This window comes from Heterocephalus glaber, unplaced genomic scaffold (assembly GCF_053883595.1).
Source record: "Heterocephalus glaber isolate CG9 unplaced genomic scaffold, H.glaber_assembly_v1.0 deba00001593, whole genome shotgun sequence".
Lineage (NCBI taxonomy): Eukaryota > Metazoa > Chordata > Mammalia > Rodentia > Bathyergidae > Heterocephalus > Heterocephalus glaber.
In genome coordinates, this window is record NW_028258368.1 from 3,248,433 (window position 1) to 3,264,888 (window position 16,456).

At 35.2% G+C, this 16,456-nt stretch overlaps 2 protein-coding genes and 1 long non-coding RNA gene across 7 annotated transcripts in view; 2 read left to right on the top strand and 1 right to left on the bottom strand.

Annotated features, from left to right (window-relative positions):
- On the bottom strand, positions 1–4,507 carry LOC147823324 (uncharacterized). Its single transcript, XR_015444019.1, has 2 exons — positions 4,427–4,507; positions 1–2,390 (listed from the first exon to the last, which is right to left on the bottom strand). It is a non-coding gene; the product is annotated as an uncharacterized LOC147823324 (long non-coding RNA).
- Rgs17 (regulator of G protein signaling 17) overlaps positions 1–13,504 on the top strand; it is a 128,318-nt gene extending 114,814 nt beyond the window's left edge. For 4 of the 5 annotated variants that reach the window (XM_087193436.1, XM_087193437.1, XM_004856857.3 and 1 more), the window contains one exon: positions 4,332–13,504. In XM_087193436.1, the coding sequence (XP_087049562.1) occupies positions 4,332–4,520 (189 nt within the window). In that variant the 3' untranslated portion in view covers positions 4,521–13,504. Of the gene's footprint in view, positions 1–1,897; positions 2,090–4,331 lie in introns of those variants that run through there. The other variant, XM_087193440.1, reaches the window with a different exon arrangement.
- The window catches only part of Mtrf1l (mitochondrial translation release factor 1 like), a 13,728-nt gene continuing 10,310 nt past the window's right edge, over positions 13,039–16,456 (top strand). The window contains exon 1 of the mRNA XM_004856859.3: positions 13,039–13,350. Within this exon, the coding sequence (XP_004856916.1) occupies positions 13,092–13,350 (259 nt within the window). The 5' untranslated portion in view covers positions 13,039–13,091. The remainder of the gene's footprint in view (positions 13,351–16,456) is intronic.

The window sequence follows — 16,456 nt, forward strand, 5'->3', positions numbered from 1 at the left end:
TAAATTTCAAGTTGATAAGAGACCCAAAGACATTGAGTGTCATCATATCATCATTTATTATCATCATCAATTATTATCATTACTATTATCACTTTACAATGGGTTTCAACTTAATTGTGGTCTTTCATCTTTTGTTACAATCTGAGTCTCACAACAATCTTTCAGCTATAAGGACAAATGGTGACACTTCACAGCAAAACATAAATCAAAACAAAATTTTCCTCAAACAGGTAAAATTAATATTTTAACATATGAGAAAGGAGAATTACATCTGACTGAGATAGAACACAAGTCTAGGATCTTCTGATTCCAATTTGGTGCTCTTCCAACTACAGCATGCTGAATGAATATATATATTCTATTGTCCAGTGTTTTCTTCATGACATTACTGTAGATTTCTGTAAAAACCACCTTAAAACTTCAGACAAAATTAGAAATAGTAATCTTAATCACATTCTGAGCCCCCCTGGGACAAGCAGGATATAAGAATATGGTTACTACATTTTATCCTACCAATAATTTTTGCTCCAAGAGGTAAATTCAAATAATTGGTCTTATTTGTAATTTATAATTATTTTCAGTAGAAATACAACCACAAATTAATACATGACTAAATTTGAAATGACTAAAATAAATAAGCACATTTACAGTATTTATTTACTGAGTGGTACTGGGGTTTAAACCCAGGAGTTTCACACTAAGCTAATTCCCCTCCCTTTTTATTTTTTACTTTGAGATAATGTCTAACTAAGTTGCTAAGTTCTTTAGGCTGGGCTCCAACTTGCCATCCTCCTGCCTTAGTCTCCCAGAGTGCTGGGATGGTAGGCATGCACCACCATACTGGTTTAAAATTTACTAAAATTAACAGAAGAATCAAATATCCTAGATCTATAAAATATATAACTGGTAAACTTTTGATATGGATTTCTAAAGAAAAAAGTATCAAAATTTTACTTAGAGAAGAATCCTGAGTAAAACAATTTCAGTAAAATTAAACATCAGATAAAAATTGGGAAAGAATAATCATGATTTGTTAAAAAAATTGTTTAGGAAATTAATATAATATCTTCTATGGGAGAAAAAACTTCCTGTCAAATGTATTACTCTTCAGTATAATACTGCCAGCAGTATCTGCAGAGCCCCACTGTGTCTTGATAGGACAAAAAGGCAAGGTCAAAACTGTTTTACTCCCTTCAACAATATTCATGTAGCTTAATATTCCCCTCCCTGGGCTGGGGAATCTCATGATGAACCTCGTGTATGACTGGCTCCTCTGGGTCCTCCCGAGCCACACCAACAAGATTTTTGCCTTCATCTCCCCACTCTACCTCCACACTCTTACTGAGCTTAAATTCTCATTGCATTTTCCTCCCCAGTAGTTTGGGGAATTGCTTGGGGTCATTTTATTATGTTTGCAAGCCACTTTCTTTTCTTCTTTCCTGTCTTCTCCCTGTGGGAATGAGTGCTTCCACTAGGCCTATCACAAAGTCACTTTTGTCTTTTAAGCTTCAGTTGACAGCTTTCCACACTGACAGGGTTTTCAGCACTGCTAAAACTGCCAGCTAAATGCTGCCAGTTCAGTGCAGCTCAATCTATCAGAGCTGTCTTACGCTTCTATCTAAACAGTGTTATTGCTGTGATGTACTCCCGCCTCCACCATCTAGGTATAAAGCTGTGGAGGCCGGGAGGAGACTCTCTGTAGCCTAAGACTAGCTCTTGTCTTTTATTACTCAACTTTCTCTTCCCTTAGGATGAGTTTTTTCCAGGAAACTCCTTAGTCCCTCATGCAGTGGACCCCAGATAAGATGGCTTTATAAGCCATCTGCACATTTCTGAGTCCCAGGATGACTGTGGCTCAGGTCCAAGCTGGGCTCCACCAAACCACCTTGTCTTATAGACGCTCCTCACTCTGAAGCACAAGATGCCACAAGATGAAACTGTAGATTGTTAACCCATGGGGTTTGTCCTTGATACTTGGCCTCTCTACACTTCTTTTGATTGACCAACAACCTTTTCAAATAAACAACCAAACATTAAGGTAAATATTTTATTTTTTCAAGTGGAAATAACAAATGCATTTTTGTTATGGATTACTAAATGTTGAACTGTATTCTTTATGATATTTTACTACTGTTTTTCATTTGAAAAGAAATTTGGCAGTTAAACAGGACTTAAGACATGTGACCATTCAAGTTATTTTATTTTTGACTTAATATAATTAATATGATTTCACCTACTGATAAGAATCTTATACTGTCTATGCCGGGCATGGTGGCACACACCTGTAATCCTAGCGCTCAGGAGGCAGAAGCAGGAGGATCGCCATGTGCTCGAGGCCAGCCTGGGCTACATAGTGAGTTCAAGGCCAGCCTGAACTACATAGTGAGACCCTGTCTCAAAAGAAAAAAGAAAAGAAAGAAAGAAACTTATACTGATTATGCTGTTTTTTAAGAAGTGACCCTCTTTTCTTGATTGCTAATCTGAATTTTCCTTCTCCACTGAAAGAAAATGTTCTCTCAAGTTTAACAGTAACCACACCATGTTTAGAAACAGAAAAGTGTTTTGTAGTACTTCACCCTACATTAACACCACATTTCAGAATAAGAAGAATCAATTTAAGCTCCAATGTCAATTTTTTTCCTGTTGAGTAAAAACACAAAAGATATTTTTAGGTAAGATAAAGAGCTTAGGGAAAATTCTTTATGTTTTTATTACCTTGTAGTTGATAATGACTTCATATGGCACAAAAGTAAAAGTTAAACAATCATTTATTTACAGAACATCTTTTTTTTAAAGAATCCCCAACAAAGAAAATATAGTTCAGCTAAGAGTTGTTTAAATTTTCTATACATACATTAGTTTAACTAAACTGTAGAAGTTTAGTCTGGATCACCATTTCCTGACAAATCTGGCAGCCATTCCTGAAGTGTATCGGTCAGTCCAGTTCCACATGGTCAGTAGAGCTCAGGAAGCTCAGGACACTTGATGGAATATTGATGGATTCATTCAGGCTGTTTTCAGAGCTTAGATCATCCAAATCATGGATTGGAAAAAGAGCCAGAACCAAAAAGACTTTGCAAAATGCTTATGATGAAAGGTTTAAATATATGAGGTGTATATGGAACAATTAATTATGAAACATAATGTCCTGCACCTTGCTCAATAGTGAGAGTTGAAACCAATGAGGATTCTGAGTGATTACCTCTTGAAAGGATTTTAACATGGCATTTCAGGGCAAAACTTAGTTCTGCTTCCCCAAGTATAATCTTACTACGTTTTTTTCCCCCTTTTCCCTTTACATTAAGCCCTTACCTGTTCTAAATGAATTAGGTTTTCCTGGGAGAGCAAAAACCAAATCACTACAGAATTTAATTCTTATTACACTTTTCAAATTCCACTGTATTCATTATTCTGATGAATACTTTAAATTCCTATTTGTATTTCTCCTCTCAAACTTTGTGTTTTAAACAACTGTTCTGCTTCGTGTCTAGTCAGAGATCTCCGGACATCTTCCAGTGTAGGATTTTCCTAGGTCTTGCTGTTGATGTAGCATCTTGAGAATGCCTGGTGCATTTCTCCTTCACTCTGCCCTTCCACATTCCTGGTTTCCTACTTTTGATGCAGTAGGGCCTATTGAGATTTTAAAATGTCCAAAATCAACACCTGAGATGCGTGTTAATTTTTATGAGAGAACTCTTCTCTCTCAAATTCGTGCCCAGTGATCCAGAGAGTTTGCCCACCAGTTGCAGAAAAGGAGTCAGTGAGTTCATATTCTGGTTATTTTGTGGTACCTCGACAGTGAATGAAATTGTCAAAAGCTTATGCATGAATGCTAGAGAAGATAAATCCAAATAGGTCAAGATACCTATGAACCAAATTTCTGGCATCACGTCTAGTTTTGTTCAGTTTAATTGGATGTTTAAAGGGAGAAAATTATAAAAGATATGTAGCCTTTGAAAAAACAACCCCAGGCAAGACGTAGTGTTGCACCCCTGTAATCCCAGCACTCAGGATGCTAAAGCAGGAGGATTGCCACAAATTTGAGGCCAGCCTGGGTTATATAGTGAGACCAAAAACAACGAAGAAAGAAGGAGGGAGGGAGGAAGAGAGGGAGGGAGGGAGAGAAGGAGAAAAGCAGAAGAAAGAAAGAAAAGAGAGAGGAAGAAAGAGGAAGAAAAGGAAAGAGGGAAGGGGAGGGGAGGGGAAAGACAACCTTAAAATTGTGGCAGTTGGATTTACTCTGAAGTTTCTCTGAAATATCTCAAATCTACAGTTATTTAATTGAGGTATTTTGAAAAAATATTAATGTGTCTACTTTTATTTCTTTTTAGGTCAGTCTCGATTCTCGAGTTAGAGAGGTGATCAATAGAAATCTGTTGGATCCTAACCCTCACATGTATGAAGATGCCCAACTTCAGATATATACCTTAATGCACAGAGATTCTTTTCCAAGGTTTTTGAACTCTCAGATTTATAAGTCATTTGTTGAAAGTACTGCCGGCTCTTCTTCTGAATCGTAATTTTCATTTAAAAAATCATTTCGGAGGGCTGGGATGGGAAACAGAAATAATTAAATAACATCAAAAATTGAGTTCCTGGAGGACTACAGTTTTAGCATTCCTCAGGCTACTGTGAAAATATTACCATTATGGTCTTTGTCTCCATTTTTATCAAGGTTATTCATGATTGAGTTTGGAGAAAATACCACATTAAACAAAGAATTGCCAAATTAAGTTTGTTTTATTCAACACTCATGCTACTTGCAAACAAACTGTGTTTGCAGGGCTACGAACAGTCTCCTAGTGTATCTCCAGAGACTGCATGTGCGAAGTAAAACTGCTTCATTTGCCACATAGTTGTTGTACTAGTTAATCAAATAGCATAACATATCTGCATTGAAGAACTTTTGTGCAATATAGTCTTACTAAATAATTGCCAAATATTGGCTGTGGTTTGCACTTTTTTAAACATCTGAAACAGAAAAAGACAATTTTTAAAATGTAACCATAGTATTCAACATGCTATATACTGTGTTTAGTACACTAATTTTGAAGCCAATATTTCTGTGTATGAAAAAAGAGCTATTTATGTGTTTGTTGGAAGATTCCGAGGAAAGTCTCCTCTGGGTGTTCACTGCCAATACGGTGGCATTTTCATTACAGAAGACTTTGCTATGTTAAAAAAAAAAAAGACAAAGAAAAGAAACAAAAGCACAAAGCAATTTGAAGATATCCTAGCTCAATGACAAATCAGTGATGTTTTTAATTGTAATAGAAAATTAATCTATGTATATATCAGATGTCCCATACTGTAATTAATTTATTAAAAACTGGCTCTCCAGTTCTAAAATGGTTGTGTAAAGTTATGTACTTCAGCAAGAAAAAATAAGCTTGATAACTTAGTTTTGGCATATAAAGAAAAGGATTTAATAAAGGAATGCCTATATGTAGCACTGTAAAACATTTTGATGAATAGGGTCTGTCCTGTGCTTGAAAGTAAAATCCAGTGAAAAGCTAAGTTTTTACTATGAAAAGTTTTATAAGAAGATAATTGTGAAGAAGATAATTCTCTACTTCAGACCTTAACTGTTTTCACATAGTATCTTTAAAATGACTTATTTTAAAAATGTTCAAACCAAACTATTCATTCTCATCCATAATTAAAAGGCAGTACAGTGCTCAAATCTTTTAGCTGCCATATTATTTTTATAATTGCACTAACTCTTTAAAAATAATACTTGCCTGACATTGGCTTGTACTTCTGACATTCAAGAAAACAATGTCCTATTGTGCACAAAACAATAATAATAATAATCATAATCAGTGTCATATTTATACCAAGGTATAACATTTGAATATTAATATCCCCTGAATACTATTTTTTTAATCTTAAAGTAAATGAATATAATACTGAGTAAACTAAAAGTTTTAAAAAGATTTATATCCATGGAGAACACTGGCCTTATATTAAGGATGATATTAAAATTATAAGTTTTCTTTTGTCATTTTTAACTACCTCTCATTTTTTAATTTATTAAACATATTTTTAAAAATCAAGTTTGGGGTTTTCTTTTTAAATTTACTTTACTTGAAAGGTTGGCATAATAAGTTTCTTTTTCCATAAACTTTAAACATTTCAAGAATTTTTTAAGTGGCTATGATTTTATAATTTATATAGAATTCAGGAGACATGAATAAAAGGGCTATTATCTATTCCCTATGCAAATATTTTAACTGTTGCAGTGTTTGACAAAATGGGATTTAAAAAAATTTGCAGAATAGAAAACAAACTTCTGTTTACACTGGCATTGCTGACTATCCTACCATATTCAGCACTTTTAAATACATTATTTATGAAAATATAGTTAAAATGCAAGATAGAAAATATTTATAATAATCATCTTAGCAAATACTTGTTTTTTGAAAGTATTAGTGTGTTGACATTTTTATCTATGTCACTTCGATATTTACTATTTGAATAATAGTTTTCAGTAATATGTTGAAAAAGACAGCTATGAAGATGTTTACAAAATGTCATATTTTTCCTAAAGAGTAAAGTAAAACATGAAAGCATCATCACTTCTATTGTGAAGTTCTACTGTTGCTAAATCATTTTTTCTTGATTAGAATTGTTTATTGTGTTACTATGATGTATACACATATATGGTATAGAATCATTCTATGTTTGAGGCACAACAAATTGGTGCACATGCCTAGAAGATATGTAATATATTATGACATTCCGCATGTATCAATCTTTTTAAATGTAGACTTTATATTCTTGTTGTTACTATATATGATGGTGAGCTGCTAGTCGTAAGTTATCTTTATAAGATACTTTGGACTATTAGAGGAATTGTCTGTTTGACAATACTTTTAATATTTTACCAAATGTAAAAGATAAGGGCCCTTTTAAAGTGTCCTAATCTCTAACCTGGGCATTTGTACAGTACAGATTTAGAAGGTGGTATGTCCATTTGAAACCTGATTAGGAAGCTGTATTGAGAAGAATTCTAGAGCAGGTTACACAATAGATGTTGGTAATCATGCTAGATGAGCATTTCTGTGCTACATTCATTTTTTGGGGGGGGATGAGAGTTTCTCATTTAATGTCAAAATGTTTAAAGTTTCTAAGAGTATGTCTGTGTGTTTGCAACTTTATCAATTTTTAAAATATGGTATAATTTCTGTTTTAGTCACAGAGCTGTAATAAACAAAAAAGCCCTCAACTGGTGTCTATGTTACCATTCCAAGAGCACAATATATGCTTTATTAGAGTTTGATATTTTCCTAGTGAGTAAATTCTTCCCTGGGGAAAATTTAGCCCTTTAAAAGAAGCACTTTTTGTTTTATGTTGCCAGGATATCTTTGTATAGAATCTGCTAATGCACACAGAGGTTAATGTGCTTTCTATATTACTTAATTTCAAATGTATCTATAACAGAAAGAAAAGTAGGTGATATAGACTATGTATATATAGATAAGTTGGAAACCCAGATTTCTTCAGAGATTGATGACACTTCTTTACTCTGGCTAGTTGTTATTTATTACCCAAAGTTAGTATAGGTACTCTGACAGTTTTACGTGGCACATATGAATAAGTGCAAAACACAGTTTTGGTATTGAAGTTATGAAATGCAAAAGACAAGACGATAATGTAACCTTGTTTTTTTAATCTTAAAATATGTACAAGATGATCAGTTTTGATAGTTGGTCATGGTGCATGAGGTGTTTATATGTATCTTTTAATGTTGCCTGGTATAAAATGTGTATTGTATATTTACCTCGTAGCTCAATTTAGTAAAAGGAGTATTGAAATAGGTAAATAATATTTATTTATTGGGAGCACATATACATTTTTACTCCATTGAGTTGATTTAAAATAATACAGTAACTGATTCTTAATTTTGAATTTACCCATTTTTCTATATACTTTTAACTTTACTGAAAACTAGGTAATATTGTAATTGTGACAAATTACATTTACAACAAATACAAAATATTAGTTGCTTTGGTGAAGAAATATAAAGGCAAGGGATTTAAAATACAATCAGATGATAAGAAAATAAGAACCTTTTGGAAAGTCACTAAAGTTTCTTAACAAGATAGAAAATGCCTACACATAAAGCCCTATCAAACTAAAACTTTTGAGCTTGATACATTGGCATATTATTTTGAAATGTGGTAAAAATATTTCCAGAAAACTTGCTTCCTATTTACTTTGAAAGTTTATTATCCCAGTCTTCAAAATATATTTTGCAAACACTTATATTTGAGTGCTTTACTTAGTTTTTAAATTTCTAATACACAATGTTCTCCTAAGAAGAGTTTTAAATCTGTAAAAATTTTAATGCACTTGCTACAACTGCAAATATTTATCAATAAAACTGATACCAAAAACTTGCTTCAGATCTTCTCTGTAACATTTATAGTATCCTTGCAACCCACTATAGTACACAGAGTCATAAGTTCTATTTCCAAAAACTAGGCTTTGATTTATTGATAAGTATTTTTAAAACTATTACTGACAGGAATAGTACTATCCAGACCCAAGAGATATCTTTCCAGATTAATTCAATGGGATATTCTAGGCCTTAACTTTAATGAAAACTCTATAGAAGGCAAAGTACTACCCTAAGTGGTAACAGGTCTATCTGGGGACTCATTTTCATGTTGTGACAAAAGCTCTAAAATTAGTAGGGGAAAGGAACAGTATTGAGCACTGATGACAATCAAATGTAAAATTTTTCTTGTTATATGTACAACCTGAAATTCATTCTTCCTTCATTACCTCTCATAGTAAGTCTTCTGTTGCAGAAATTTCAGAATTTTAAGATTTAATTTATACCCAACTGCTACTAGAGCATTCCACCTTTTAATAATTAAAAATAAATATTTTAGAATATAAGCAAATTTCTTTTCTGAATACATTTCCTTTTTAAAGATCTAACTCTTATTTGTGTATTAAAGTGATACCATATATGGTGCTCACTAATGGTAAATGTATATCTACAGATCCATATATGTAATATAGTGAAAAAGTCAAGAACTTAAAATGACAAATTTAATTTCAAGTTAACATTTCTGTCTTCTGCAATGGTGGGGAAATCAGTTTTGCTCTCTGAGTCTATTTTCTCATATACAAATGAAGAATATTGATTTACGAGATGGCCATGAACATTAAATAAAATAAACAGGGAAAGAATGGTGTTACATATATTTCATCACAGTTCTTCAGCTCAATAATGATTACTACTTTTCAGGAATGTCTGTGTTAAATGCCATTTTAATACATGTTTCAAAACATACTTTAAAAATCTGACTAGTACCATAATTCATCCAAAAAATACAACCAAGCTTATTTTAAGATGGAGGAGTTTATCAGTGATATGGCTTTAGCCAAGATAATTCATAATCACTATTTTAATTTCACCAGCATCCTACAAAATCTATAATCTAAAACTGTTTCTTTCGATCATACACACAGATAAACCTAAACTTACAGATAGTGGAAATAAAACAACATTCCCAAGGATAAGAATAATATAAAGTTATTTGCCAAATATATAAATAGGTGATAGAGCTAAAACTAATAAAAGATTGACTCTAGAAAACATCATTCATTAAATCTGTTATTTTAGAATGGTTTCAGATTGATGGAAAAATTGCAATATCAGACCAAAAGTCCTCATCTATTTGACATCTGTAGGATATTAGTCACAATGAGTTAGTGTTGACAGATGAAGTCTATACTTTATTCAAATTTCCTTAGTTTTCATGCAGTCCTTTTCCTGTCCCAGGATCCCATTGAGGACACCACATTATATTTAGTTGTCATGTTTCCTTAGGCTTCTCTTAGCTGTAAGAATCTAAGAGAAAGCTTAGCTGAGAAAACTGTAAGCCTTCTCAGACTTTGTTTTTGATAACCTTGACAGTTTTGAGTACTGGTCTGGCATTTTTCAGAGTTTCTCTATTTTGGGATTTCTCTGATGTTTTTCTTATGATTAGACAGGGCTTTTGATTCTTGGAAGTAATACCACAGAGGTAAAGTACCATTCTAGGCACATGGTATCAATAGTACATTCATCATCATGTCTTCTTTTGCTGTGAGAATTTCTCAAACTTCAGGTTCCTTTCAGGAGTTGATACTGACCTTGATCACCAGATGAAGTACTTACTGCCTATTAGGTTCCACTAAAGAGTAGTAGATTTTTAAGAGGTTATATTACAGATAATTTTTAAGAAGTTATATATTACAAGTAAATTTAGTGGACATCTACACTGAGCTAAAAAAAAAAAACTCAAGGATATTCCTCAACACTACAATTAAGTTCAATTAAAGGCTTATTAGCAAATACCATGAATTTAGTGAACTGGAAAGTGAAATGAAAGAATAAAACACCAAAACAGCGTTAGTGTGACTACTTAATAGGGTAAAAGTGAATTTCCCCCAAAACTACCTGTGTAATTAATGTAATCATCCACATACTTTGAGTATTAAAGATCTTACTCTTACTAATTGTCATTAAGAGGTAATTTAAATTGACAATAATTCTGCTTAGTGCTTTTCTATATTTCCTCCATTGAACAATGTACACAATATTAGAATGAGACTTGATATCCCCTTCCTCCCCAGATTGAACCAATTTGTCATAAGTACGGTGTTTTTATATATGATTTTAAGATATTTGCTAAATACTAAAAAGAATTTTAATGTGCTTGCTTCTATTAAATTTATCATATGGAATGTGATAATTTATTATTACTATGTTCATTATATTTAGTAATCTATATTCATATTTTGGATCCCACTGATATTTGTTAGTGGACTATAAAGAAGTTTTGAGTACATGGATACAACTTAAGGACATCATGCTTGGTTATTTTGCAATGTCAAAATAACTGTAGGTGCTTATGAATTGAAGAGATACTCCCAAATATTTCCTACAATTTAAGGTTTTTCTGGGTTTTTATTCATCTTTTCTTGAATTTATCATTTTACATATGTACAATACACATCCGGAAAATATTTCAGCTAGATATTTCAGCATGTAATCGAATTTAAGCATGACAATAATGTAAGAAAATTCAGAAGTCTCTAAGTATATTTGAGTTTTCAAAGTTAATCAAACAGCTCTTTTCATTTTAAAATATCGTGGAAACCTATGGCTATTGTAAAATGCATATGCATTACACTTTCTTAAAATGTTTTGAATTAATAAAGAATTCACCAGTGTATCCTTAGACAAGTTACTGTTTCCTCATTGGTGTAACACTATAAGAATAAAAGATACACTTATATGTGTTGCTTAAATTGCTTATGCATCTGAGGGAAAGTAAATTCTGGCTGGATTCTTTACATTGTTCTATAAAGTTACTGCTTATAACAATTTTGCACCTTTTATAAATAATAAAATACATTCTTGAAATGACTTATATTTTGAGAATGCAGCTGAGATATTTATCATATTGAGTTCAAATTACTTCCACCATTTATTTCTAAAGTTCAAAATTGAGTTTAGAGTTAAGAAATAACTTCATATAAAGATATAACAACCTAGTGGGTCCATTCTGTGCTCAGATCTGAATTGAGTGCAGACCACTATTACAGCCAAACAATTTTAAGGGGTTTTTTTGGGGGGGGTACGGGGGATCGAACTCTGGTCCTTGCGGTTGCACAGCAGGTGGTGAAGCCACTAAGCTAAATCCCCGGCCCTTACAGCCAAACAATTTTATAAAGTAATGCAGCTTGAATACACAAGTGAAAAGATGAACTGTAATTGTTGGAGCTTTTAAGTAGCAGAACTATTTTTGCATTGTAGTATTTGAAGAATTATTTCATTCTTCTACTTCATCTTGCATTTGTCATGCAGTGCTAAGGGATGAAGAGAGACAATGCAAATTCATTTTTAAGAATTTATACTTAGTAGTTTTATTCTGATGACCAAAAGATATTTTTTAACCTTGTTATAAGTTCCCATTCTTTACCATTTGGTTTTATTGTTAAAGAATAAATTAGATGAAGGGAGGATGAGAGGGGAGGGGAACGGTATGAAAAAAGATGTGCTATGTACATGTACCAACCCCCACATGGAATGTAAACATTATGTACTGCAAACATGTACTAATAAAACAACTTTTAAAGCTCTAGGAAGCCACTGAAGGGCTTTACGCAGTTGGAGGTGGAGTATAAGTTAGAAGCTACTTCAGTAAGTCATCTATCTCTCATAGCAGTGTAACTCCACTTCACTGAGTAGGTAACTGCACAAATCAGTTAGGTAGTGGGCATTTCCAGACTGAGGAGTCAGTCCTTGCATTCTCAGGTTGTATTTATTTCTTCCTATTCATTTCTATTGTGGACTCTGAATAAGTCTTCTGAAAACCGCAAAAAATTATAACAATAGATTTCAGTATTCCTGGCCGCTATCCAAAGTTTTAGGATTGAGGGGGCAAAGCATTAGGCTATCTGAGGCAAGTCTTTTTTTCTTTTTTTTTTTTTTAAACCTGGTGCTGGGGATGAAATCCAGGGCCTCACCCATCCTAGGCAAGGGGTCCACCACTGGGCTACATCCCCAGCCAAGCTGGCAGGTCTTCTAAGGCTTTGCTGTGACAGGTTGTTGGAACACTCAACCTCCATTAAAAAAAAAAAAAAGTGGAGAACGGGTGGGCAGGTCAGGTGAGAAGTTATTTTAAAACAAGTAGATTCTGCAGATGAGTGGTGTGAAAGCAGATGCTGTAAAATCACTCGATGTCTTAGAAAACACTTCGGCAACATGCTGCTTTGCCATCCCTGCCCAACACGCAGCAGCAAGCGCTGGAAGGCGTTTCCGACTGAGGCTTTTGAGGAGGCGCCCCAGGCCTCCCGGACCGCCCCGGGACAGCCCCGCCCCTCCCACTCACCTTTTGGCCTTCAATTTTGCGGCTTTCCCACGCTTGGCGGAAGTTATCACCAACGCTTCCGGCAGGCGCGGCGCCGCTGGCTGGGCGTGGTTAACTCTCACTCTCTAAACTCCGCGTAGTGTCGCGAGATTGCCTCTGCTTGGATCTTCCGGTCCACTACCTACTTCCGTCCCCGTTTCTCCCGGCCTAGGGATGTGGTGCCGACTTTTGTGGGGTGCTGCGCGTGGTCTGTGGGCCTGCCGGGCTCCCTGCCAGCCTCACCGGTTTTTCGGCTGCAGCAGCCCGCCGCTGGAGGAGCTGTTCGTCCGCGGCGGGCCCCTGCGAACCTTTCTGGAGCGCCAGGCAGAGTCCGAAGCCCATTTACAAGTCAGGGGTCCTGAGTTGATGGCAGTGGCCAAACTCCTGAGCCAGAAGGAGCAGGAGCTGCGGGAGACCGAGCACTTGCTGCACGGTAAGGCCCAGGCCAGGGGAGCGATATCTGCCCAAAATCTTGGACTCTTCGTTTGCCCTTTACGCCGCTGGCCAGGTGTCCACTCTACCGAGTTTGAAGTTCTTCAGTTAGGTGCAGTCGTTTTTGTCTTGGATCACAGGTCAGAAAATCATTACAGGCGTTTCTGATCTCACCTTCTCCTGTCGGCGCTCTTGGGCTCCCTTGCCCACTGAACTGCCCCGCTTCACCAAATTTGGTTGACATTTCTTTATTCCATATGGCAGGAGCACACTTGCTCAAGACAGATAAGGCATAGTCCCTAGGATGGGCTCCAGACCAAAGTTGCACTGTGATGTGGACATCATCTGCAATAGTATGAGGAGCGGTGCTCGCTAAACTCGGACATCTGAAACCTAGGATTACACATTTTCAGCAAATTTCCCAAGTGGTTCTCCCTGGCTTTCGAATCTGGGGTGGAGCTTAAGTTTCTACTTTACTACAAGAACCTTGAGATGCCGGGCTGCTGATCTGTGGGGTAGCAAGGATCCAGAGTGGGTTGCAGTCTATACGTGGACACAGAACTAATTATGATATATCTGATAAATGAGAAGTTATGCATATATGACTAGAGACCTAAGGGAGAACTTGCTGGGAAGGTGATGCAGAAATGGAAGGACTTACCCTTAGAGGATATAATAGTATAACCTTTATTGATACGTTACCATGCTTCAGGCTTTGCTTAGCTTTCTTTACTAACTCATTTCATTTCACATAATAAGCCGTGAGCTAGATACTGTTAGCCCCATGTGACAGAAGAGGAACCTGAGGCTCAGCAAGGCAAAATAACTGCTCAGCATTATAAACGGTTTACAAGAAATGGAGTTAGTATTGGACTCACTCCCAGTCTCCTACTCTTTATTCATCATGGTACTTGTAGTGGGGAAAGGAAGAGAAGTTATGGGAAGTGGCAGATGGGAATCTCTCAGCATTAAAAAGTTGATTGTATGTTGTTGGCAGATGTGAGCCAGCAGAAGCTTTTAGATTGGGAAATGAGTGAATTGGTTTTGTCATTTAAGAAGCTTTGATTTATGGCAAAGTCGTCTGGAATGAGATTGAAGATGGCATAAAAAAACAAAAAGCTAATGCATTATCTAAGTGCGAGTTAATAAAGTGATTTAAGAGAAAAGCAGCATCTCTTGATTGTTTGGTTTGGGTTTTGGTTTTGTTTGTTTTCAAGACAGGGTCTTACAATGTCATTTAAGTTGGCCTTCAATTTACAGTGTAGCCTAAGCTGGCCTTGAACTCCCAGCAATCCTCCTGCCTCAGTCTACCAGGTGCCTAGATTACAAGTGTGTATTACTACACCAGGCTTGTTTTGAGTGGTTTTTAAAAAAATGATTGATTATTCAATGGTATTGATAGTAATGTCTTTTGGGAAAAATTAAATTGGATCCATAGTTTAAGCAAGGCTTAAAATGCAAGTGGATTTAAAGGTTAAATATTTTAAAAATCAAACTAGAGAAGTTGACCGAATGTTAGAAAACTGTGGCTGATGGAACAAAACAAAATATGTCATTAAGTAGGTTTTTAATTATTACTGTGTCACACACCACTCATTACCAAGAAATTATGGAATGGACTTTAAGGAGCTTACAGTTTAATGAGGAAAAGAGAGAGATATTTAAGAAGTAAAAATACAAGTGAATGAATATTTTAATTTCTATAATAAAGAGAAGAGTGTTTTAAAAATAAAAGCTGGCATTTGAATTGATCTTGAATAGGAACCAGGTTAGTGCAAGAGAAGGGCCCACTCCTGTAATCCCAGCTACTGAAGCAGGAAAATGGCAAGTTCAAGGCCACCCTAGGTAACTTAGTGAGACCCTGTCTCAAATTAAAAATTAAAAAGGGCTGGAGATGAAGTTCAGTGATAACATGCCCCTGGTTCAATCCCTAGTACTGTGAGAGACAAAGGGCTGGGGCGGAGGAGAGAGGGAGGGAGGGAGAGAGAGATGGAGGGAGAGAGAGATTGAGTTGAAGGCCAAGGGGATCAATAAAGATGAAGGTACTGTATTGGGAAATAGAGTATGGCAGGGCATAGAACAGAAGACTGTAACATAAAAGAATCTTGAAACAAACCAAAAAAGTTATGAACCTTGCATGACAAAAAATTTGGATTTGTTTTTATAGACTACAGAAAGTTAACATGGTTTAAGAGAAGTGATATCTTTTTAAAGCAACACTGATATTGGCATCACTGTTAAGGATAAATTGGAATATTCTCTTGAGAAACTGGTAGCTGAAAGGCCAATGTGAACAGGTCATTAAAACAGACCAAGGAAGAGGTAGTGGTAAGGCAGAGATCTGACTTGCAAGACATTCTGAAGAATAATAGGATTTCATGGTCTGAGAAGGATGAAAGAGAATTCTAAGAAAAATCTCAAGTTTCTGGCTTCAGAATTAGGAGTGGTCCTGATAACTAAAATGAAAATACAAAACTTGGATTGAATTTAGGAAAAAGATGAGTTTTACAGTAAAATAAACCCCAAAGAAGGACATTCAGATAAAGATATTCTGATCTAGAAGAAAGAAAAAAAACTACTAAATAGAAAAATTGAGCCTGAGTAAATTGTAAGAGAAATATAACCTGGTAAGTTAAAAATAGATAAAAATGCTTAGTGCAGATCTGTAGAGATATAAATAAGACTAACAAGGCCAGAAATACATAGTACTGTGTTTGAGGAGCAGGCAAAAGGAGACCTTGGGACTTTGTTAAATAAGTAACAGCTGTAAACACCACTTACAGCGTTGCAAGAAGTAAGAGATGCATAGTGGCTGACTTAAAAAAGTTAATACCTTTTCAAAAGTAGATAGATTTTAGATTTTACAATTTTGTCACGAGAAATTTTAATGAAACAGCTTTCTTAATGTGATTGTAGAGTCTAGCAATTTCAAAATCAATTAACAGAAGAGAAATCATCAATCTGGCATTTTATCTCAAAATTTTGGTGGGAAAAGGGGGTGACAACAAGCAATTTCTTTAAGGGTAAGAGAAAAGGACCTCTCTATAATGGAGACACCACGGATAGGTGCCCGGTAAACATGTATTGATTCATGATACTGAAAAACA